The sequence below is a fragment of the Anguilla rostrata genome, chromosome 1 (genome assembly GCF_018555375.3).
Source record: "Anguilla rostrata isolate EN2019 chromosome 1, ASM1855537v3, whole genome shotgun sequence".
Classification (NCBI taxonomy): Eukaryota; Metazoa; Chordata; class Actinopteri; order Anguilliformes; family Anguillidae; genus Anguilla; species Anguilla rostrata.
In genome coordinates this window covers 73,521,546-73,545,288 of record NC_057933.1, presented here as the reverse complement: position 1 = coordinate 73,545,288, position 23,743 = coordinate 73,521,546, and the positions used below count along the sequence as shown (strand labels likewise).

The 23,743-nt window shown below is 50.6% G+C and overlaps 2 protein-coding genes across 7 annotated transcripts in view; one reads left to right on the top strand and one right to left on the bottom strand.

Moving 5' to 3' along the window:
• The window catches only part of cadm4 (cell adhesion molecule 4), a 79,806-nt gene extending 64,406 nt beyond the window's left edge, over window positions 1-15,400 (top strand). For 3 of the 5 annotated variants that reach the window (XM_064299646.1, XM_064299640.1, XM_064299631.1), the window contains exons 2-9: window positions 356-502; window positions 2,571-2,858; window positions 3,358-3,519; window positions 3,841-3,931; window positions 7,422-7,594; window positions 10,519-10,626; window positions 12,892-13,020; window positions 13,698-15,400. In XM_064299646.1, coding sequence (XP_064155716.1) covers window positions 356-502; window positions 2,571-2,858; window positions 3,358-3,519; window positions 3,841-3,931; window positions 7,422-7,594; window positions 10,519-10,626; window positions 12,892-13,020; window positions 13,698-13,807 — 1,208 coding nt within the window. In that variant the 3' untranslated portion in view covers window positions 13,808-15,400. Of the gene's footprint in view, window positions 1-355; window positions 503-2,570; window positions 2,859-3,357; window positions 3,520-3,840; window positions 3,932-7,421; window positions 7,595-10,518; window positions 10,627-11,667; window positions 12,576-12,891; window positions 13,021-13,697 lie in introns of those variants that run through there. The other 2 variants (XM_064299662.1, XM_064299654.1) reach the window with 2 other exon arrangements.
• A 1,268-nt stretch (window positions 15,401-16,668) lies between these two features.
• Window positions 16,669-23,683, bottom strand: LOC135234769 (adenosine receptor A1-like). Of its 2 annotated transcripts, none has more exons than XM_064299682.1 (3): window positions 22,154-23,683; window positions 20,790-21,126; window positions 16,669-17,959 (listed from the first exon to the last, which is right to left on the bottom strand). In XM_064299682.1, the coding sequence occupies exons 2-3, from the start codon at window positions 21,122-21,124 to the stop codon at window positions 17,107-17,109; spliced, it is 1,188 nt and encodes a 395-aa protein (XP_064155752.1). In that variant the 5' UTR covers window positions 21,125-21,126; window positions 22,154-23,683; the 3' UTR covers window positions 16,669-17,106. The 2 variants fall into 2 exon arrangements, with proteins under 2 accessions (XP_064155752.1, XP_064155743.1); XM_064299673.1 differs by having other exon boundaries at window positions 20,790-22,699; window positions 22,816-23,683.
• Between the last annotated feature and the right edge of the window lie 60 nt (window positions 23,684-23,743).

Below are 23,743 nucleotides of genomic sequence, written 5' to 3'. Positions count from 1 at the left end.
CTGTATTGTTTGGTACCTCAGCTGTTACTCTGCCCACAGTACCTCAGCATGTCTCCGTTTGGACGATGGACACTGTCATGAGAGAGTGTCCTGTTTTTAAATCCATGTCCTCACCTCATCAGTGTGTGTGGCCCTGGACATTAGAGCTGAGCTTATCTCTCCTCAGCTGTGGCGTCGGGAGCCATGAGGCTAATGCTAACACTAGCGCGTCACGTTTGAACATACTTTTGCCCTGCCGGTGTGGAACGAACCCACGCCAGTGGTTTTCAAGAGGACAGAACTTGCGTACAAATGACGAATAATCCCCCATCTCTCTCTCTCTCTCTCTCTCTCTCTCTCTCTCTCCACCCTACAGTTCGAAGTCAGGCGGTGCAGGCGGAGAACGTGACGGTGCTGGAGGGGGGCACGGCGCAGATCTCCTGCCGGCTGCAGAACTACGACGGCTCCATCGTGGTCATCCAGAACCCCCGCAGGCAGACGCTCTTCTTCAACGGCACCCGAGGTCAGTTTGGGGAGGGGGGGGCTGTGGGAGCGCATCGAGTCCCAGGCATAGGAAACCCTACCCCCCCACCTCTTGTGATGAACCCCCCCCCCCTCCTCCCCCACCACCTCTTGTGATGGACCCCCCCCCCCCCCCAAACAGAGCCTCAAGTCCTCTGGCAGGACAACTTTAGTGCCCAGACAAAGTGTTGGAACGTGATTCAATACCTGAAAAAAAAGCGGCGCGTTCGAGAGGCGACCGCTGCAGAGATGCCACTCAGTCTCTGGGTATTTATGAGCTCGGCTGAAGTGGTCCCACCCTCCGGGGCCCGCAGAACGCTCCGGCGGGAGATTTATGCCCCGCAGTGGCCCCCCGTAATGGGGCGGGGCCACGGTGGTGTCCTGTCACTCAGCCGCTCGCGTTGGCCAATCAAAAAGGCCTCGGGCCTCGCCGATGACGCGCTCCGACAGCTCCGTAGCGAAGCCTCGCTCTCCCGTCGTCGCTGGTAAAGCGAGGCGCCCGATGCCCGGGGAAGCGCTCGGGCGTAGCGCTCCAGCTGGGCTCTGCGGGGGTTCGCATCAGAGAGCCCCCGAGGTGGCGTCCCTCCGCTTCAGTCTCGCGCGCGGTTTTTGAGAACCGAGCGTAGCCGATCGCGGTCGTGTGAAGCAGCGTGTCTTAGCTGGTAATGCCTACATTTTGGGTGTAAAACGAATAGCCCTGGAACTCAGTGGGGGTATCGGGGCCAGCTAAACTGCTTGGTAACAATTTAGCGCTCTTTGCAGAGGTGTTTAATTGGACTGCTGAACGTGCACGCGGACTCGTCCTGAGCCCCCCGCGTCAGCGCGGCTAACTATCAGTTCCATTCAAATGAAGCCCGGCGTTCGGTGAAGATGCAGCAGTGGCTCAAGCTGTGCCATTTAACCGCTCCTTCCCAAAGAAAAAAGAAAAAGAAAGTCATTTCAAAATTTTGGCAGAAAGCATTTTTTGTCAGGAACATTTTCTCACATTTCAAGCACCACACTGGTTGTATGGCAGGCCCACAAACACACACACACGTAACACACACGCTCACACACAATCTGTTACATCTTCGACATAATGAATTGTGATGAGGGGATTTGTAGAAGGGTACGGTGATTCTATATCACCGAATCAGGGTGAGTGAACAGAGAGTCCTCGCAAGCAGTCAGTCGAAAGTGAGTTTGGGCATATTTTCAGACAATGCCCATCGAGCTTCTGTCAGAAAATGACAGTTATCATCATTATTGGTTATTGTTATTTTTCTGGCCATCGACGTTTTTGTTCTTCTCTCGCAACAGAAGGAGAGTCATTTTCTGCTCCCCCGTTCCATTCTTCTCCCCTCCTCTTTCCCTCTCTCAGTGCAGTACTGGAGCTCTGGAGTGTGATCGTTTATCTGGCCAAAATGCTGGAATTAACCCAACATCCATTGTGCCTCTCTCCCTCTGTCTCTCTCTCTCTCTCTCTCCCTTTTCCTCCTAAACCTTTCCTTTCCTTTTCTTTCTCTGCCTTTTTCTGTACCCCCTTGCTTCCCTCTCTTTTCATTGCCTCACTCTTTCCATTTCCCTCCATTCTGGCTCTTCCTCCCAATCACCTCTTTTCTCTCGCAATGTTCGTCCCCCTCTCTCATCCCCCCCCCCCGCCGCCACCTCTTCTTTTTCCTCCACTTCAAACGTCCTTCACGCTCTCTCCCAATTTTCTCCCTTATTGATCTTTCCATTTGTTCTGTCTTCCCTTCTTCTTTTTCCCCATCTCTCTACCTCTCTCTGTCCCCTCTCTCTTCGCCCTCTCTCTCCATCTCTCCACTCTCACCCTCCTTCCCTCTCTTTCTCTGTCCCTCTCTCACTCCTTCCCTTGTCCATTTCCCCTCTGTTACCGCCTCCCTGTCTATCTCCCTGCCTCCTTCACGCTGTCCCACCTTCCATTCCTTTCTCTTTTCATCCCACCTTCTTTCCTGTTCCCTTTCTCACTCCCTCCCTCCCTCCCTCCTCCTCCTCCTCTCTCTCCTTGGTCTCTCCCTCTCTTCCTCCCTCTCTCTCTCTCTCCGTCTCTCCGTCTCTCCCTCTCTCAGCGCTGAAAGACGACCGCTTCCAGATGGTCCTCTTCACTCAGCGGCTGGTGCGCATCACCCTGAGCAACGTCAGCGTGTGGGACGAGGGCGGCTACTTCTGCCAGCTCTACACGGACGACACGCACCACCAGGTGGCCACGCTGACCGTCAGCGTGCCCCCCGAGGTGCCCACCGTGGAGGTGAAGACGGAGGCGGTGGAGGGGGGCGAGGTGGAGCTGGTCTGCCTGTCCCCGCGCAGTAAGCCCCCCGCCACGCTGCGGTGGATGCGCGACCGACGCGAGATCCAAGGTGCCCCGCCCGACGCGTCCGCCCGTCCGCACCCGCTCCGCCCCGCCCCGCCCCGCCCCGCCCCACCCGTCCCTCTCCCTCCATCTCTCCCCTCCATGCTAATGCGCCTCAGCTCAAAGGAAGGCTCCGGTGACGTGACGAGCCTGCAGAAGGGCGGCTCCTGCCCGGAAACGCATCTGGGGGCCGCATGAATTAAATATGGTGTGACATTAAAGGTTAGGCGCAGGCCCTGACTGATAGGGGGCCCGCTTTAATTAAGATGCTACATCTCCCTCCTCCATCTTCCATCTCCTTTCCTTATCTCCGCCCTTAGTTTGGCTGCTTTAAAAAAAAAAAAGAAGAAAACTCAGCATGGAGTCATGTCCAAAAGAGTTAGTGATAAAGTCTCGCTATGAAATAAGTCTTTTTCACACTCACATTCCTCTCTTCTCTCTCTTTTTCTCTCTCTATCCCCCCCCTCCCACTCCCTCCCATCTCTCTCTCTCTCTCTCTCTCTCAGGGGTGGTGACGCAGCAGGACTACGGGAAGACGTACAGCGTTTCCAACACCATCACCATCCCGGTGACGATGCGGGACAACGGCGCGCAAGTCAGCTGCGAGGCCTCCCACCCCGCCCTGGGGACGCAGCGGAAGGTCCGGCACTACCGGCTGGACGTGCACTGTGAGCGGCCCGTCCTACACGCACGCACACACTTATAGAATTACGCTATGAACAGTTCGCCAGCGCCCCCCCGGCCGCAACTGCGGTCTCCACGCGAAAATTTCATTACGTGCTTCTTTTGTGCGGTACGGCTGCTGCTGCCACTAGCCGCGTGAGGTAGCGCCACTGTTGTGTTGTGCTAAAGATTAAGCTTCTATAGGGTATCAATAGAGCTGCTAACGCAGCAGGACTGTACTGTAATTATACCCCAGCGGAGCTGTACTGGGTTCATATTTTGAGCTCTGTCTTTCTCTGTCTTTCTCTCTCTCGCTCTCCTTGCAGTTGCCCCCACAGTGAAGATCATCCCACCCCCGGGAATACTCAGGGAGGGGGACTCCCTCAGCCTCTTCTGCTCTGTCACCGGAAACCCTCTGTGAGTGTGTGTGTGTGTGTGTGCGCGTGTGTGTGTGTGCGTGTGTGTGCGTGTGTGTGTGTTTGTGTGTGTGTGTGAGAGAGAGTGTGTGTGTGTGTGTGTGCACGCGTGTGTGTGTGTGTGTGTGCGTGTGCGTGTGGGTGTGTGTGCGCATGTGAGTGTGGTTGTGTGTGAGAGGTGTTGTGTGTGTGTGTTGTGTGTGGCAGCAGTGTGTGTGTGCGTGTGTGTGTTGTGTGTGTGTGTGTGTGTGTGTGTGGTGATGATGTGGTGTGGTGTGGTGTGTGTGGTGTGTGTGTGTGTGTTGTGTGTGTGTGTGTGTGTGAGAGAGAGTGTGTGTGTGTGTGTGCTGGTGTGTGTGTGAGGGTGTGTGTGTGGTGTGTGTGTGTGTGTGTGTGGTGTGTTTGTGTGTGTGTGTGAGAGAGAGTGTGTGTGTGTGTGTGGTGTGTTTGTGAGAATGTGTGTGTGTGTGGTGGTGTGTTGTGTGTGTGTTGTGTGTGTGTGTGTTTGTGTGTGTGTGGTGTGAGTGTGTGTGGTGTGTGTGTGTGGGTGTGTGTGTGTGTGACGCATGTGTGTGTGTGTGTGGTGTGTGTGGTGCGTGTGTGTGTGAGAGAGAGAGTGTGTGTGTGTGTGTGTGTGTGTGTTGGTGTGTGTGTGTGAGAGAGAGTGTGTGTGTGGTGTGTGTGTGTGTGCGTGTGATGTTTGTCCTGTGTGTGGGTCTGTGTTTGTGTGTTTGGAGTGTGTCTAATGTTGTCTGTATGTCTGTCGTGTGTGTTTGTGAAAGTACAATGGCTTGTGACATGATTTTTATGCCCAGTTGAGTGTGTGTTTGTGTGTGTGTGTTTGTGTGTGGTATGTAAGTCAGTGAGCTGTGCCTTTCGTTGTGTGCTTAAACTCGGCCTGTGATTCAATAACTTTATCTGTGTGTGTGTGCGTGTGTGTGTGTAAGAGAGAGTGTGTGTGTGTGCACGCGCGTGTGTGTGTGTGTATGTGTATGTGTGTGTGTGTGTGCGTGTGTTTGCCTGTGTGTGAGCGTCTGTGTTTGTGTGTTTGAGAGTGTGTCTAATGTTTCTGTATGTCTGTCTGTGTTTCTGTAGAAAGTACAATGGCTTGTGACCATATTTTTATGCACCAGTTAGAGTGTGTGATTTGTGTGTGTGTGTTTGTGTGTGAGTATGTAAGTCAGTGAGCTAGTGCCTATATCGTTGTGTGCTTAAACTACGGCCTGGATTCAATAAACATTTATCCTTAACTTTGACTTTAAGAAAAAATGAAAATGTTTATTTTATTCATGAAGTTTAGTCGGTTCGGCAATGACCAGATTTACGGGAAAAGGAATTGTCTGCCTTGAATAAAAAAGTCACCCTTGCTTTTATTTATAAGTCAACGTTTGAATGTGTGCCAGCTGAATCCCCACCTCACTTTCCAACTTCCAGTACCTCTGTGTGTGTCTGTGAGCATCTTTTATATGTATATAAATTTGGCACCCAACGTGGGACTGAGCATGTCCAATTCTCAGCTCAATTTGGAGTGGCCAATCATCTGCAACCACAGCCGCGTTCGCGCACGATCCCCACTGCTGATTGGTGTGCAGCCTGCGAGCACCTGTGTGCGTCTCTTACTGCCCCTGGATCCGTGGCAGGAAATGCAAACGGGCTCTTTGCAAATCACAGAAAGCCGATCGCTCTGCCACAGGTCTCGGCGATAAAGAGGAATTGATTAAGCGTTCCTCCGTGCTTTCGAGTCCTGCGGGCGCTGTGGATGCACTCCCCGACCCGCCCCCCCCCCCCATCCCCCCCCCGCCCCACCGCCCCCCACCCGCCACCGAGCACCAGCCTCGCCACGGCAACCATCTCGCGCGCGGCCGCCGTTCGGCCCACATTAATCAGCGGCGAAGTGACTCAGGTTTTTTTTGGGGGTTTTTTTTCTCTGCGCGGTGGGTGTGTTTATTGGTGGGTTTGTTTGTCTTGGGTCGGCGCTGGGCCACGCATGGGCAGGATTTAATTAAAGGCTTCCCCTCGGGCCGGATTAGCTGCTCAGACGACGGCGGATTTGTCATTTGTCCGGAGCGGGCGAGGAGCGGACGTCGCAGCCAGCGGGCCGGGATCGGCTCGCCGCCCGTTTGCCGGGGTCCATCTGTCAGCCCGTCCGTGCGTCCGGCCGTCTCCGCTGCCGCGGCGTGGGGCCTGTATTAATCCCTCTCATCTCGTCCTCTGTTCCCTTCTGCCCGTTCTCCTTACCCTCCCTCCCTCCCTCCCTCTGTCTTTCCTGTCCCTCCCTCTCTTTTGGTTGCTCTGTTGCTCTCTTCCTCCCCTGTCTGTGTCTCCCGTTGTCTGTCCATTTCCTTTTTTCCTCTCCTGCTGTCTCTCTGATTTTTTGGTCTGTTCTTCTCCCTCCTCTGTCTGCTCTCCCTTTTATTCTCCTTCTCTGATCCCCATCTCTCTCTGTCTTTCTCTCTCCTTAATTTCTTTCCCTCCCTCTTTTTATCCTTCTCTGTCTGTCTTTTCTCATCCCTCTCTTTATTTCTCTCCCTTACTCTCCTTCCCCTTTCTATCTGACTCTCATCCCTCTCTCCCTCTGTCCCCCTCTTTCTTCCCTGCCTCTTTCCATCATTTTTTCACTGTCCCTCTCTGTTCTTCTCTCTCTCTCTCACTCTCTCCCTGTCTTTCTTTTCTGCCTTCCTCTCCCTCTCATACTCTCTCTCACACAATCCTTCTGTTCCTCTTTCTCCTCTCTCACTCTCTCCTTCTGTTCTTCCTTCCTCTCCCTCTCACTCTCTCCCTCTCTCTTTCTGTTCCTCCCCCTCTCTCTCTCCCTGTCCCTCCCTCTGTCTTGCTGTTCTTCCTCCCCCTCTCTCTCTCCCTCACCCTCTCTCTCTCTCTCTCTCTATCCTCCTCCCTCCCTCCTCCCCCTCTCCTCTCTCCTCCCCCCTCCCCCTCTCTCTCCCTCCTCTCTCTCTCCCCTCCCCCTCTCTCTCTCTCTCTCTATCCTCCCTCCCTCCCTCCTCCCTCTCTCCTCCCTCCCTCCTCCTCCCCCTCTCTCTCTCCCCCTCCCCTCCCTCCTCCTCTCTCTCTCCTCTCCTCCCTCCCTCCCTCCTCCCTCCTCCCTCCTCCTCCCTCCCTCTCCTCCTCCCTCCCTCCCTCTCTCTCTCTCTCCTCCCCCCTCTCTCTCTCTCTCTCTCTCTCCTCCCTCCCTCCCTCCTCCCTCTCTCCTCTCCTCCCCCCTCCTCTCCTCTCTCTCCCCTCTCCCTCCCTCCCTCCCTCCCTCCCTCCCTCCCTCCCTCCTCTCCCCCCCCTCTCCTCCTCTCTCTCTCTCTCCTCCCTCCCTCCCTCCCCCTCCTCTCTCTCTCTCTCTATCTCTCTTCCTCCCTCCCTCCCTCCTCCCCCTCTCCTCTCTCCTCCTCCCCCTCTCTCTCTCTCTCTCCCCCTCTCTCTCCTCCCTCCCTCCTCCCTCCCTCCCTCCCTCCTCCCCCTCTCCTCTCCCCTCCTGGCAGGCCGCGGATCGTGCAGTGGTCCCGGGTGAACGACACCCTCCCGGAGCGGGCGGAGACGGTGGGCCCCACCCTGACCGTGTCCCGGCTCAGCCAGGCCCACAACGGGACCTACCTCTGCCAGGCGCACAACAACTACGGCCGGGCCGCCGACCACTACACCCTGCTGGTGTACGGTGAGTGAGCCGCGCCCCACAATGCACCGCTTCCTCCGCCGCGGCTACCTGTCGGCAGCGAGGCCCCCCGAGGACGCGCCGCAAACAAACACGCTCATCAGACACGTTCTTCGTCTCTGCGATGCTAGTACACGCCGAACAAACGTATCGTTTCCAGACGATTCTTCTTCAGTTTCTTCCACTTTGTTTTGTAAAAACCCCGGAAAAGCTGCTTTCGGCGAACCCAGCCGACCCTGTATTTAAAAGCCTGTTTCTCGTTCGCGGGAGACAAAGTGATTGATTGCTCGAGTGGCGCGGCTCTCCGCGTGGGCGGCCCCCTGGTGGTGAATCCATGCCGGTGCGCAGCTTCGCCTCAGTGTCGCGGAGCTGCAGGTGCAGGTGTTCCTTTTTTCTGGAGATAGTGGGTCGTTGGCCTCGGCCCCATCAGCAATAAACTGAAAGCATCAAATGTATCTGTGAGTTTGTCTCCTTTTGGGCGGGCGGGCGGGGGGGGGGTGGGAGGGAGTGGGTGGGAATGTCACATTTCCTATCCCTGCCATATGTGCAAGGGACGTGTGAGGCTCAGGGAATACAATCTCAGCTTCTCCCACCAAAGCCAGCGGCCTCCATCCTGCTATTCCCCCGCGAGCCGGCCTGCACCTCCCTGTCTGGCCGAGGCTCGGGGCCGGGTTAACTCGCTGGCTCAAGCCTGTCAGCGGCGGATTAGCCGCGCTCGCCGCCCGTATCCCCTGGTGCATTGTGGGTAGGGAGAATCAGCTGCAGAGGAGAGCCAGAGTTTGAGGGAGATGAGTCAGCTGGAACTGTGACATCACAGAAAAAATGGAATTCTGGCTGGAATGACACTTCTATGACATCGCAGAAAAATAGAATTCTTGCAGGACTGATACGCGTATGACATCACAGAAAAATGGATTTCCTCCCCTGCCAGTTTTTTATGTCCCATATGGCCACATAGCAGAAAGTCTGGGGAGGGGGGAGCTTCGTCGAAGGTGCTTTTGTAGTGTCACTTTAATAGCGGCAGTTTATCTAGCTATCAGAACTAGCGGTTGGTTCCCTTTAGAGAGCACGGTGTCGGTCGGTCGTATTGTATTGATACAGGATTGTTTTTTCGGGGGTCTTTTTTGTAGTGCACGGGGGGATTTGATGGGCCTGTTTGATTTTGCATGCGCCCGAGATGTTTTTTTCCGCCACTTTCAAAGAAGAGCGGTGATTGAGCTGAATGTTTTGATTGTCTCCAAGGCCCCTGAAGACGCGCTTATGCAATTGAAAAGCAATTCGGCGCTGCGATGGATTGAGCTGCCAGTGAACCCCATTAGAATTGAATTGTTGCGAAGAGTGTGTGGAAGAAGGGGGGAGGGGGGGGTGGGTAGAAAATGAAAAGATGGAGAGATGGATATGGAAAGCGAGATGGTTATGCTCTTGGGAAAGACGAGTAATGTCTTTGTGTTAATGAGCTGTGGTACTAATTGGAAGAAGTAACACAGTCCCTTAATTAATGAAGTGAGACTGAAGATAGAGCATGTGAGAAATCAGAGATGCTATTCATACATATTTTGATACTGGCGTGTGGGGGACTTTTTTTCTATGAAGACCTCCTCTGAGTAGCCTTTCTCCTCTGTGCAGTCTTTGGTAATACGTTGTCTTACATGCCTTCACTTAAATGGCCACTGCCACCTAACGGCTCTATTTGCAGTACAAGAGGGGTGAAGCGGTGCGACGTGCGACGTGTCGCGGGGGGGAGAATCGGAGAGGAGCGAGAGAGAAGGGATTGAGATTCCGTGAGAAGAGGAGAAGGGAGAAAGGATCGGATGGGGTGTGGGGGTGGGGGGGGGGGGAGAGAAGAGAATGTGGGCGAGAGGACGCAGTGAGGTGTCATCAGTTAAAAAGGCCTCTTTAACAATGCAGCAGCGACCCGCCTGGGCGGGGCTGTTCAGGGCCGCGCCATATTAATCAGCGTCCAATTAATGATCCCCTGGCTGTGAGCCATTAATCCCCTTCCCCCTGTGTGAACCAGAGGAATCCGCAAGACGCTCACGCACCCTCCCAATTAACACGTGGGACAGATAACGAGGGAGGGAGGAACGGGGGGGGGGGAGGGAGGACAGCTGATGAAGGGATGGGAGGAGGATAAATACTGGGGAAGAGCGATGGGAGGGGGGTGACATGATGACAAGAGGAATACCAGCCCTGAGAGAACAGTAGGGGAAGACAGAGAGAGAGAGAGAGAGAGAGAGAGAAATGGATGAGTTTTGGAAAGTAAGAAAATGGGTGCTTGAGTGGAGAGAGGGATGAGGGATTAAACAGATTTAATGGGGAAAGGAGTCTGAAGTTTCTGGTGAGTGTCTTTAACTGTGGGAAGTTTTCGCTGAGCGTCTAACTGCGGGAAGTTTTCGCTGAGCGTCTAACTGTGGGAAGAGGCTGTGGGAATCTGCTGCACTCTGCTGAGTGAAAGCTGGCATTGCAAGCGCCCCGTGACTCACCCACAGCAGACCCCCGTCCCCCCCCCCCCGTCCGCTAACAGCGATAACGCTCATGTTCACACACTCCTACATTCTCACACGTTCACGCACACCCTGACATTTCGGTCCAAGCAAGAGCTGAAAACCAGCTGTCGGGTTTTTCTTAGCGTCTCCATGTGTTGCCATTAATGCATTTGTTTTCAGGGCGACGTCTCCCAGCGCTTCTCTCATGAATAGCATTGTTTTAGGGTAATGCCCCCCTGCTCCTGCTACTGTAGTCCTGCAGTAGAATCAGACCCATTCTGCTACTGTAGTCCTGCAGTAGAATTACACCCATTCTGCTACTGTAGTCCTGCAGTAGAATCACACCCATTCTGCTACTGTAGTCCTGCATTAGAACTAGTCCCATTGCATGTCTGTGTAACATTGTCTCTCTCCCTCCATCGTTGTCTCCCATGTGTGTAGAGCATGTGTCTGTCACTCCCACGGCCCCTCCCACGGCCCCTCCCACTTCCCATCCCGCCGCCTCAGTCCCTGCCTCCCTAACCCCAGTCGGTGCCATGGACCCCAGAGGTAAACAAGCCGCTCCCCTTCCATCCCGCCTGCCCTTTTTTTCCCTCGCTGTCAATCACTGCGTTTCCAGGGCGACCCTGGCGTCGGCCCTCCTCCCCTGATCTGCACGTCTCCCTCTCCCTCTCCCTCTCCCTCTCTCCCTCTCCCTCTCTCCGACGCTCACTCCGTTCGTCTGCAGTGACCTTCCCCTCTCACGCCCTTTTCATTCCCCATCAGGCCGCCGCTAATGCAACATGCTGTCCCGTCAGCTGATTTCTGCCCCCCTCCTCGTACCGGCTGAACGTGCTGCGGCTCCCCTCTCACTTGCCTGCATAACTGCACGCATGTAACCGGATTACGTAACTGCGCTCAGGAAGTCTTTTGTCGCTCTCTTGACAGTCTGGTGTGACAGTCAGTTCAGTTTTTTTTTTTTTTTTTTTTAAACATGCATTTTATGGAGGCAGACAGCGGAAGTTAAAGGTAAGGAGAGAGAGAGAGAGAAAAAAGAGAAAAGAAAACGCACACGTGTGTTTTCATTTCGCGGTCTTTCGCGGCTTTTATATGTCAGGTCAGCGTGTGAACGTGTGCGTCTCCGCATGTTGAATAGAGCCCGGGCCCTCTTGTCCCCGCGGCGCACGCTACGCTAGGCTACGCTAGGCTACGCGGCGCGGCGCAGCACCTGCTGGGCGTTCAAAGGCGCGCGCGGCTTGCCGAAATGTCAAGGAGAGAGGAGTCTGGCGGCGGCGGGGCCCCTCCGCCCTGTCAATCATTAAACGCCCCGCCGTCGGCGTTCTGAACGCGCAGCGGGGGCACGCCATGCTAATCTTTCATCGCTCATGAAATATTACCGAGCAGACCTTGAATCTCCGTCTCGGCTCTGCCCCTCCATCTCTGTCTGCCTCTCTCCGGCTCTCTTTCTCTTCTGCCTCCTCTTGCCAACCGCCCTCCCTCCCTCTCTTCCTCTATCTGTCTCTGTGAATGCAGATGTTAAAATCCAGCATGTGTTTTTGTGTCTTTTGTCTCTCTCTCTCCCTCCCTCTCCACTTTGACACTCTATTCCAGATTTTCTGTTAACCATTGGCAGACCAGATTCCGGTAACCCATTGGCTGACGAATATGATGCAAGAAGCAAATCAGAAGCCCTCTTCCTTTTTAAAAACCCATGTCACTTCCTGGTTTACTCTTTTACTCTCTGTTTTGCTGTTGGCCTGCTGTGATTGTCTTGTATATCATTATTGTACTGTAGTTGTCTCAAGCTGCCATCTTTGTGTGTTTGTGTGGTATGTGGAACCGGACTAGGTAAGGGGCCCTACACATTTTGCTGCACGTAGGTATCGGATTGTCTAAACACCCTAGGTTAGGAGTGGATGCCACCTCCTGTATGTTTAGTTTAGAGTAGTTAGGGTAGTTAGTCAAAAGTCAGGTTTTTTTTGTTTGAACTTTACTTTTATTAGATAGTGAGGCAGTTTACTCCTATTGAGTTAGCTTGGTTTGAGTTTACTCTGTTCTTTCTTTTGGCATCGCTCATCCGGTTCCTTTGAATGTGAGTGTGAGTGCAACCAGCAGTGCATCTACCTTCTTGTAAATATTTTCACTTGCACTTTGTCACTGCACTTATTTCACGTACCAATTGTTGTGTATTGTTTTCTGTCCTCCCGTCGGTTCATCCACCCCAGATTACATCACAATAATCCTTTTATGTTAAATACCCCTTCTCATATTCCCCTCGACTATTGGGGTCGTAACAGCAGAGAATATATCAGTGTTGTTTTATTGTGCTTTATTGTACCTAGCCCGTGCTTCCAGTGTGAACCGGCTTAATGTGTTCATGGCTATGGATAACTGTTACATTATCAGTATTGTAAATGGTCAGATCTGTGTTTTGCACTTGTTCCAATGACCTTCTGTGTGCACTTATTGTCCATCACTTTGGATAAAAGCATCTGCCAAATAAATGTAACGTAATGTAATATGTAGTCTGTATTAGCCTCCCTGTCCCCCTTTCTTCTATGTTATGTTCATGTACACAAGTGACGATGTAGGCACTGTGTTTTCCCATCTTCGCTTCCGAGTCAAGTGTACTTAGCACAGCAGTCCATTCTGTCATGACATGAAAGCTCTGTCATGACATGAAGCCCTCAGGTACCTTCATTCTGTTACCATCCCTTCCCCTTAGACATGGCGTGAGACTGCCCCCCCCCCAACACCTCCACAGCGCAGTTCCCGCTTGTCCCCAAAGGGGGGCGGTGTTTTGCGCTGCACTAACCCTCTGTGTCTCCGTCTCAGATCCCGGCGCAGTGGTGGAGACCCAGAGTGCAGTACCCTACGCCGTAATAGGGGGCGTCCTCGCGCTGCTGGTCTTCACCATCATCTGCGTGCTCATCGTCACCATCTGGTGCTCCGTCAGGCAGAAAGGTGAGGACGATTTTAACCCCTCCTTCCACCGGGGGGGGGGGGGTGGGGGCCTGCGACTCGTAAGGGCCGGGAGACGTACGGAAAAACCGGCCGCTTCAATAAAGCATGTTCGATTTGCATTCGGAGTTTGAATTTGAATTTGAGGATTGAGTTTGGATTTGGATTTGGATTTGGATTCGGATTTGGGTTTGGGTTTGGATTTGGATTTGGATTTGGATTTGGATTTGGATGTGAATTTGAATTTGAGAAAGGCAGGAGAGGACGAGGGTGTGCACTCTCGTTTGGGGGCCAGGGACAGAGAGGGGGAACATTGGCGGTGATTTACCTCCCTGAGTCAGACCCCTGTGGAAGCGTGGGAGAAAGAGGCCGGACGAGCTTGTTTACGGCCTTTCAGCTCGCTCCGTTATATTCTGTCCATAAAAGCCCTCCATCCCTTCTGCATCATTTTAAGAGCTTTCGCAACCTTGGAGCATGCCCTTCCTGCCAATAAAGGATTTCGCAATTACCATTTTAAAGCGGCTGGGGGAGTGGAGAGCCGGGCTGGGAGGCCGTGAGTCAGAGTGTCAATCACGAGCCTGGGACAGCCGGGCGGCGCACCCCGACAGCCCGTCAGTAAAACGGTCACCGTACATCACCCCTCTGCCGCCCCTCTAACCCTCGGCCTCTTCCCTCCCCAGGCTCGTACCTCACCCACGAGGCCAGCGGCCTGGACGAGCACGGCGAGGTCCAGGAAGCCTTCCTCAACGGCAACGACACCCGGGAGGGCAAGAAGGAGTATTTACTGTAGCGCCCTCTGCTGGCGGGCCTCCTTCGACTGCGACCGCACGACGGCATTCTCCACACCACACACCGCAAGACTGTCAAAAAGGGGAAAGGATGGACGATCCACCTGTCACAATTGTGCCATATAAAGGGAAGGGGATGCAGACATTGTGAGAGGATGAGGGAGAGGGGATGTTTTTTTGTTTATTTAGTTTTTGTTTTTTTTCGTTGTTTTTGCGAAGGACAGAAAGTAGATGAGAAAGAAAACAATCCCAACCCGTGCACTGTGCTTAGCAGAGCGAGACCGACTGAGAGAAAAACGTTTGAATCCGGCGCACAGAGAAAACCGCTTAGTCAGAACGCAGCACACAGTCCACAACCTGCCGAGATCGCGGACGGCAGCGGGAAGGCGGGGCCAGGGTGGGGGGGGGGGGGGGTCTGCATTGTAAGGTACTGGATGAGTGACATAAGAAAACTGAAATATTTTAACTGCCGAAGCCACTGAGCCACTAAGACAAAAACCCGCATACATCATTTTGACAATAAACCAGAGCGCCGCGCTGGCGACTCATTGAGTGTACGTGTAAGTGTAAGGCCTCCCTGTATATTTACTGAGTCGTCCGTATCCTGGGCAGAGACTGCCATCAGCACTAGCCGCTGTGAGGTCCTCACTGTATTCTCTCTCAGTCCGTCCTCTGGAAATATTTGTACTACTGAAGTATTTTCTCTTTCCCTCTTTCTCTTTCTGTCTCTCTCGCCCTTGTGATCTCTCTCCCATTGTTTGCTAGTAGTTGAGGGGTTGTATTGTCTCTCCTCACGAGTGAAAGGGAAAAGGGGGTGAAGCACTGATAATTGTGGAAGAAATATTATTTTAGATTCTATTATAAGAGAATTAAAGGCTTGAATGAAACACCACACTGAGGGAATAGACAAGCTGGAAGAACAAGACAAAAGGTTGTTTTTTTTTTTGAGTGCTACAAAACCGACAAAATACAGTTACACAATGATACATATCTCTGAAATTAAATGTTATTTGTATAAAAAAGTGACGAGAACATGAAACGAATCTTTTAAAAAAAACAACAAAAAAATATTTACTTTGGAACGTATTATGAAGCGATGTTATTATACTAACACAGAATATCAGAATATTAGCCTAGCGGTGCAAAACCGAAAAAATACTGTTCAGTGATCTTTGGAAAAAACAAAAGAAAATGGAAAAAAAAATCATTTCATTTTGTCATTATGAAATACCTGAGGTCTTACTGGTTTTTATTAATTATAATTATTATTTTGACTATTACGATTGTTGTTATTGTTATTATTACTGTTATTATTATTATTGTAATTGTTATTAATTGTATACACTTCCCATGTTTGTTTTTTCTGTAGAAACTGCTATCCCTCCTTTCTCTCTCTCTCTCTTCCTTTCCTCTCCTCTTTCTTCCTGTTTCTATCCTTGTCTGTCCTCTGTGGCGGTCCGTGTCTGTCTCTTCCGCTCTGTCTTTTACTCTCCTCTTTAATTTGTAGTCCCTGCGTCGCTGTTGATATAGCTAACTGTATTTCTTTATAGGGGAAAGATACAAAGCACGATAAAATAAAAAGGACTTTAAAATAAGCGGAGAGCGAGTGAGGCGCCAGTTTTTTTATTTAAAAAAACGATTATTAGTTACTCAGAGGCCAGGGAAATAAGACGAAAGCTAATCAGAAGAAAGCAGGAATTGCCACGAAGGAGAAAGGGATAGAAGGATGGATCAGCAGGGATCCAAGAGTGATAAAAACAAAGGGATGAGAAAGGACCTCAGGAAACAAGTTACCTGACAGAGAAAAGAGAAAAATACAGATCTGAACCGGTGAGCGAGGGAAAAGAGGGGATGACAACTGTGAATAGAATTCAAAGCGCTCCAGACGGCATGACATCTCCATTATTGTCTGGGAGATCAATACAGCGTGCGATTATGGCGGAACCATTAGGGGAAAGCTGGTGTTTGTTCACCTGGGTACAGTAGATTTAAAAGTAGATTTATGAATCGATACATTCGTTCTGTATTGATGGCGGGGCGATGCATTTTGCCCGTCGTAAAGGCTAATTGTTCGTTTGATTTGGAACAGCGATCGGGCTAATGGACCGCACGCGGTGCTGAAAGGTTTGGATCAGAACAGAGTTCATAACTGCCACGACTTACCTCACATCAGTGTGTTTCATAATGCTGCAAAACCTGGTGTAACACAAGGGTCAATCAGGGACTTCTGTCCACCTGAGAAGTACCCATTGTCACCCCTATGCACTGTAAGGACTTAGTCATGCAGCGAACCTTCTAATGCCGCTGTGACTGATTGATGGGAACGATTTTGTTCGTGTGAAAGGCTGAGCGAGCTCCCATCAACAAGCGAGACGCTTTCGAGCCACGAGGACACTTAACTTCAATGGGCTGTCTCTATGGAGACCGATTGGTCTTGGTCTCTTCCCCAGGAGACATTGGCAGTTTGAGGGCAGTATCTACTGCTGTTCACACTCTGTCTACACAAAACGCCTGCATCCATTTCTGTATGTGTGTGTGTGTGCAGGTTTGTGTGTGTGGCACTCTCTATGTACGTGTGTGTGTGGGTTTGTGTGTGTGTGTGGTTGTGTGTGCGGGTTTGTGTATGTGTGGTGCTCTCTGTGTGTGTGTGCGTGTGGGTGTGCATGTGTGAGATGCTGTGAGCCCTCATGGTCATATTTGTGTTTACACATGTTTTTATTGCCTGTATTGGCATAGATTTTCTATTTGTGCTTACCGTGTTTGCTTTTCAGAAAGAGTGAGATACAGAGAGCGAAAAACGTTCAGCCAAGGCAGGGGAACAAAGTCTAAAACACAATCCAATTAGTATGAACAAGTGATTTTATTTAAGTGTAAGGCAGAGATCCAAGTTCAATCATAGCAAAAATGGAATTGTCACACGGACATTCATTTTGCCTCAGTGCACTGCAGTGTTTTCCTGTAGCTTGGTAAACAAGGTGTAATGAACTCAATTTTGATTCTGTGCTAAGTATCACTGAAGGCACACTGCTGATGGATTTCACTGTAGGGTAAGATTAGGGTCGCGGTGCTGTATGGGCTACCTGTTAAAATGAGAAATACCTTTTGTATTGAGTATCAGCTCACGGTGATTACATTTTTAATGTAAAAAGTTTATGGTCTGTAACTGAATTTGGTCCTGTGGTTAGTCACAGGTATACCATAAGAATGACAATATTTTAATATGAGGAGGAATGTTGCATCGGTTTTAGTCTGCGGGTGTGACTCAGATTAAGCAGAGGAGTGTGTTCTCCCTGTAGGCCCCTTAAACCTGGGGGTATACTTTCACTTTGCGTTTACCCCGGGGAGGGCAACAGATGCCGCAGGGCCGCACGTCTGAGCACAGCGTTACGCCGAAATGCTTCCCCGGGGAAACAGACAGAGGGGAAGAGGGAGGCAGGGGCCGGGGCGTGTGCTGAGCACGGTCCTGGCGGAGGGAAGGGGTGTGGAGGAGAGGAGGAACCAGGCCGTAGAGCTGGAAGAGGAAGTAGGCGAGGGCGGGGACCCAGGGGGGCTGCAGGGTCCCCGGGGAGAAGAGCAGGAGGGCGTTGGAGGCGTGGAGGGGGAGGCAGAGGAGCACCAGGAGGGAGAGGGAGAGCGCCAGGGAGCGGGACCGTGCCACTTGGCGGCCCTTGGGGGCCGGGGACAGGCCGCCAGGGGCCAGCTTGGGCGCCACGCAAAGCAGGTCCAGGTAGAGCGCGAGCAGGACCAGCAGGGGGAAGAGGAACGCCGTGACGCCGTAGACGTAGACCAGGAACTGGGGGCTGAGCACGGTGTCCAGGGCGCACACCCCCCAGTGGGTCCCGTGGATTTCGGCGTAGGTGAAGTTGCGCAGGTCCTTCACGTAGAACTTGGACAGGAAGCCGCCGTAGGGGAGGTGCTGCCCGATGACGGAGCGGTCCTGGGGGCCGGGGTACCTGGGCGGGGGGGAAGGGGTGGTCCAGTTGGCGCCCGCTGCCTCACCCAGCCCCAGCCCAGCCGTGCCGCCTCCCGGGGACTGGCCCCAGGTGTCCAGAACATTCCAGCTGATGAACTGAGCGAAGGCGGTGAGGACGGAGCCCACCCAGCTGAGCAGGACCACCAGGAGGGCCCGGCGACGGCTCACCAACAAAGCATACCTGACACAGGGGGGAGGGAGGAAGTACCAGCACATAAGAGATACCAGCGCAATACAAAAATGCACATTTAACACACACACACACACACACACTCATATTTTACACACACACACACACACACACACACACACACATGCTCGCTCACTCACTCATTTACATACACACACTCACACACACAGGCTCACTCACTCACTCATTCACACACTCACACACACACACATATTTTACACACACACACACACACACACACGCTCGCTCACTCACTCATTCACATACACACACTCACACACACAGGCTCACTCATTCACACACTCACACACACACACACACACACACACATATTTTAAACACACACACACACACTCACTCACTTATTCACATACACACACACACACTCACACACTCACTCACATACAGACACACACACACACTATCACTCACACACACAAACATGCAGACTCAGTCACACACACTCACTCACTCACTCACTCTCTTTCTCTCTCTCTCTCTCTCTCACACACACACACAAAGCTGAGCCTTCCATCCTTTTATTTTTACAAGTCTTGTGGCATGCATCTCTATTATGGCACTGACTTGATTGAAGCTTTAGTCACTGTATCTCTCGCTCCAGCAGTGGTTATACAACCATTTTAATTAAAAGTCGCTTTGGCTAAAAGGGTTTTCTAAATGCCTCAATTGTACACTGAGGCAGAGAAGCAGGGCACAAATAGCAGGTCAGGCAGGAGCATGCAATGTCACAGAAAGCTGTTAGAACACTGTGTTTCGATTGGATGGGCCACATCTCCAAGGCGACCCCTCTAATTAAGGAGAGAGATAATGGATGCACTGCCTGATCAGACACAACAGAACCTAGACTAGTAACAACCTCCTTACTTCAAACAACCATGCACACTCTCTGGAACATTCTCTGTACTGTACTTAAAAACTAATGCAGTGTTTCCCATCCATCATCCTTAACTATCCCAGTCACATCAGACTCCTTTCTTTTGTTTTATTTCCTGCCGATGCCCATCTTTCACCCCCGTCCTCTTTCAAACGGCGCACTGCACCTCACAGAATATTCCGAAATAATACCACTGTTAATTGACTGGATTAGGAGATCTCTTCAAAGAGCTGAGCGGAAATCCAAGTGTGCGAGAACCTCAAATCAAACAGTGCCAATTCGACAACAGGTAGATGTCTTAAAGTGGAATACAAATGACAGGAGCCACCCTGTACCCTTCTCACGGCTGACTACAAAAGGTTTTGGGCTTGGTTACTACTTGGAAGGGAGGCCTCCTGAGAAAATCAGGTTGCTGCTAGAAGTGATATTGCCGGGCCAGTAGGGGGCACTCTTCTCTCAGCACCAAAGAGCAATCCAGTCTCATGGCATGTTTGATAGAACACTGCTGTAAAAGGTCCCATCCCCTGAATGAGATGTTAAGATGGAGGTTTGGACTCATTGTGGCCATTACAGATCAAATGCCACTTTTCAAAAGAGTAGGGATATTAGCCCCAATGTTCTGGCCAAATTCCCACAAAAAATGTCCCTCCATCTGATCACAGAGTCACCCCCTACAGTATATTCAATTTGGCTTCACCAGTGCTTCCCAACCTTTTTTCCTTCCACAGCACATTTCACAAATTTACCGAGTCTCATAGGACACAACTCTCAAAACCGAGTGATGTACCGACAATCATGTGACCTGTCTCCAGTAGGGTTAAATGTTCTTCCCTGGGTTTTAATTAAGCAAACATGCATTTTAATGACCTTTATTTTGGCCTTTGTGGAAGGGGTTTGTTCATTTCATTTTTTAAATTAATTCGACCTTTGAGATTTTTTTAAAGGATTTTTCACACGGCACACCTGACCTCGCCTGAGGACACACCGGTAGGGGAAACCCTGGGTTACACAATCCCTTGCATTCCTAGCCACTTTGATTCCCCCGGTCATCACAGCAAAAGACAGGAGTCTTCAGTTCACCTACCTGATTTTTAAAAAATTGTCAAGGAGAAAAAAAAATCACTGGTTGCAAGGAAAGAAAACAAATTTAGCTTGTTGCAAACCCCACCGAAAACTGAGCAATCTCCGGTTGGTTTGGTCTGTGAGTTGCAGGGAGGTGCCGGCTACCACAAGAAGGGAAATGACACGTCGTTCCCTCAAATTATGTCTTTTCAATTTGGCAGCATCAGCAACCTATCCTGGAGTAGCTGGTTGTTGAGCTGTCATTTCGCTGTCAAAACTGGCTTAACGCTGGGTTATATCACTGGTGTTACTTCTGTTTCGACAAGGAATTTACTATTATTAACTCTGGAAGTCAACCATACTGCCTATCCTCTCAGTGTTTTTTTTCTTGTCCTTAACTGTACCTTCCAAAACGCATAATGCTCTTGTTTTTTTCGTGCATCTGTCAACCGTCCCATCGTTCCACCTGTATTTTCCATTACCCTATGCAACCCTAACCGTAACTCTCACTCCTTCCCCTCTGTCCCAAATTTCTTTCATTTCTTACTGGACCCCATCTCCCCATGCCCCTAACCAGGAATGGATCTAGAAAATTGTGCCAGGAAACAAATATGAGAAATGGCCCCCTTGTATGCACACACGCACGCATGCAAGTCCTGTACTCGTGCTCACAATCTTGCACTCACTCACGCACTCACCCACCCACGCACTCACACTCACTCGTTCATGCACTCTCTCGCTCACTCACCCATCCACGCACGCATACGTGCACACACACCTCTGGACCTGCTAGTGCCCGTGAAAGCTTCCCTTGTTTCACCCCCTAAGCTCCGCCCCTTGCCGGTGATAGACACGCCCCCTTACCTCTCTCCCAGTCTGTCCTGGAGGTGTGAGTCGAGGGTGAGCAGCAGCAGCAAGCACACGGTGAACTGCCTGACCAGCAGGGGGCAGCACACCAGGGTGAGGCAGGTGTACAGGCACCGGGGGCTTCTCAGGTTCAGCAGCACTGAGACCGGGATGGCCGCCGCGCTCCCCACTGCCCCCGCCCAGCCCAGGCAGATCCTCAGGCAGTCCGAGACACTGCCACAGCCCGCACCCCTGCTGCGCTGGCCCCTACCCACACACATCCTCACACTCACCCAAATCACAGACATGTACAGCACGCACTGACACACTGTGTACAGCCAGATATGCTGCATGGCTGGGCCAGACAGCCAAAGAAGGGAGGACAAGGCAGAAGACATGCGAGAGATGTATGTTAGTGATGTATTGTTTCCAACACAGTAAGATGGTCAGTGTTAAATCACCTCTTACAGAGTACATGTGGTCCCAGTTGGACTCATATTTATGCTGTTAAACAGAGTTATATTAACACTGGACATTTTACTGCGTACACATGGACACAAGGGCTCTACAGCTTGTTAAGACTTGTCTTGACATCACTGGACTGCACGCGTGCATTGTGATCGTGACTGCAAACGCAGCCATCTAACTTGACAGAGGTTTTATGATGTAAGATCTGTCAAACAAAACGCAGACTGGGAAGCAAGACAAGCCGCCCTAAGAAAGGCTTCACCCGACAGACAATTACTTTCCCCGCATTTATAGCAAACTAACAGAAAAGAGACAAATTGGGAGACAAACTGATTGTGCAGAACACTTCATAAAAATTGCTTATTGTTCACAAAAAAAACAGGTAAAAATTTAGACGGAAAACTGCACACGATGGAGTTTTCTTTCAGAACTTTCAGCAGCTGCAATCAAATTTCTTTTGCACTAACAATTATGACTGGCCTTTGATATACCTATTCACAGCAAGTTGGTACCAAAATGCAAATAGTACAAATCAGTGCAAACACTTTTAAGGGGGGAGTGGGGAAAACAAGGCATCCGAGGACAGCACAATATTAAAAACGATTTAGTCAATAGGAGAGGAGAGAGGAGAAGAGAGGAGGGATGAAAGTAAGACTGAAGACAAATACCTTGGGTCGCGGCGGCGAGGACGGAACAGCGTGTTTCTCAGAGAGAGGGGAGAGCTCCGGAGAGCGATCCGTCTTTCCTTTGCAATTCCCTTCCTCCGCTTCCTCTCTATATATCTCATTGTGTATCATTCCCCCATCTAACACCGAGCACTCTCGCGCTCATAAAACTCCAGCCCCGTTCGCTTCGCGGTGCCCGTGTACACAGCTCAATAGCGTCGATCCTAAGAGAGCGGCTCCATCCCTCACCTCCGGAGGTGTCCAAAGGGCAAACTTGGCCCAACAAATCAGCGCGGGATGTACACAGGCGCGCCGCTCCGCGTGTCCATCACCCCGAGTAAACATGTCAGTGGACCAGACAGACAAAATGGAGGGCGCAGTGATGGAAAGGAGGGACAAGGAGAAGAGAGGATGCAGGAAAGTACCAAAAAAAAGGAGAGAGAGAGAGAGAGAGAAAAAAAAGATTTTATCATTTCTCCTGAAACTGCCGAGCCATCGCATACTAGCTGGGAAGGCATGCGAAAAAGGGTTGCCATGTTCACAGTCAAGGGAACAATTACAGAGAAGAGAATATATTGATCCTGTTATGTCATATCATGTATAGATACAACCCAGATGGGTTAGTCACTTTCTTTCTCACACACAAGTAATCTTCTCTTTACATCCTCTGAGTAGACGTGTTAAATTCAAGATCTAACCAGCACCATCCAAATGACACACCAAGTTGTTCCGACCACTGAGGAGGAGGAGCAGAGCAATCATCTTCCACAAACTACCAATTTCCTGGAGAAATTACTGAAGACATGGCATGTTAGTTTCTGCTTTTTAGTCCTCTATACAAAATACAGAGAAGAATACCGTGGAGAAGGTGACAACCACCGTTTTATCACGTCAGAAGGCGCAGAAATTACCCGTTTCTTTGAATTTCTCACACTGACGTTGTCGCCACGTTATCCTGGCAGAGCCTGTGCTGAATGGGGCTGTTGAAATCAACTGAAAAAACTTTATGAATATAGGCCACTGAATACTAAATGCTCTGTTTGCCTTTCAATCTCGGCAGAGCACTCCATTACCCTGCACTGTCTTGCATCTTTGAACAAACACCAGAGGTTCTTACATTTTAAAAATAGCTGCGTGGAGTTACTTAAATTCAGGTTTAATTAAATATCGCATCACTTTGTAAATGCAATTTGTATGCTGATAAAAAGGTCAGTATTAGCATTTTACAGTGTGCCTGAAATGGCATTATTATGCATTGAACCACTGCTGCTTAATCATATCAGACTAATTACCATTATTCTTTAACGTGCATTTAGCCCAGATTTTCCATTATTAATCTGAAGATTTACAAGAGACAAGAGTGCCACCCAGAAGATCAAATCTGGAACTGTAAGTGATGAAAGAAGTTTAAGACAATGTTATTCAATGCAAGTCGTTCAAAAATCAATGTTATTGGTGCTACTTCTAATTTCCAGTTTTGTTTTAAAGAAATGAACATATGATTGCTCTTAGGAAACCGTGTAATTCAACCTGGTTGTTTTTTTATTAAGAATGTAACTGTTAATAAAAACTGGTTAGACATTAGAAGGAACCTAAAGAATTTATTAGATATCTAAGCCTACATTGCATTAAAATCAACTTCCAATTAAGTCGTTGACAACTTCGTCTCTCGCCACCAACTCGTTCAGAATGGACATTGCTTAATCCGGGCTAGTGTAAACATAGTGCGGCGTCTAATTTAGTAATTTAATTTTACCGTCAAATTCAATTAAAATGCACCTGACTCTTAGAAGTCAAATTGTGTTTGTCTGGTGTCACTTAGATCGCCGAATAAATCTG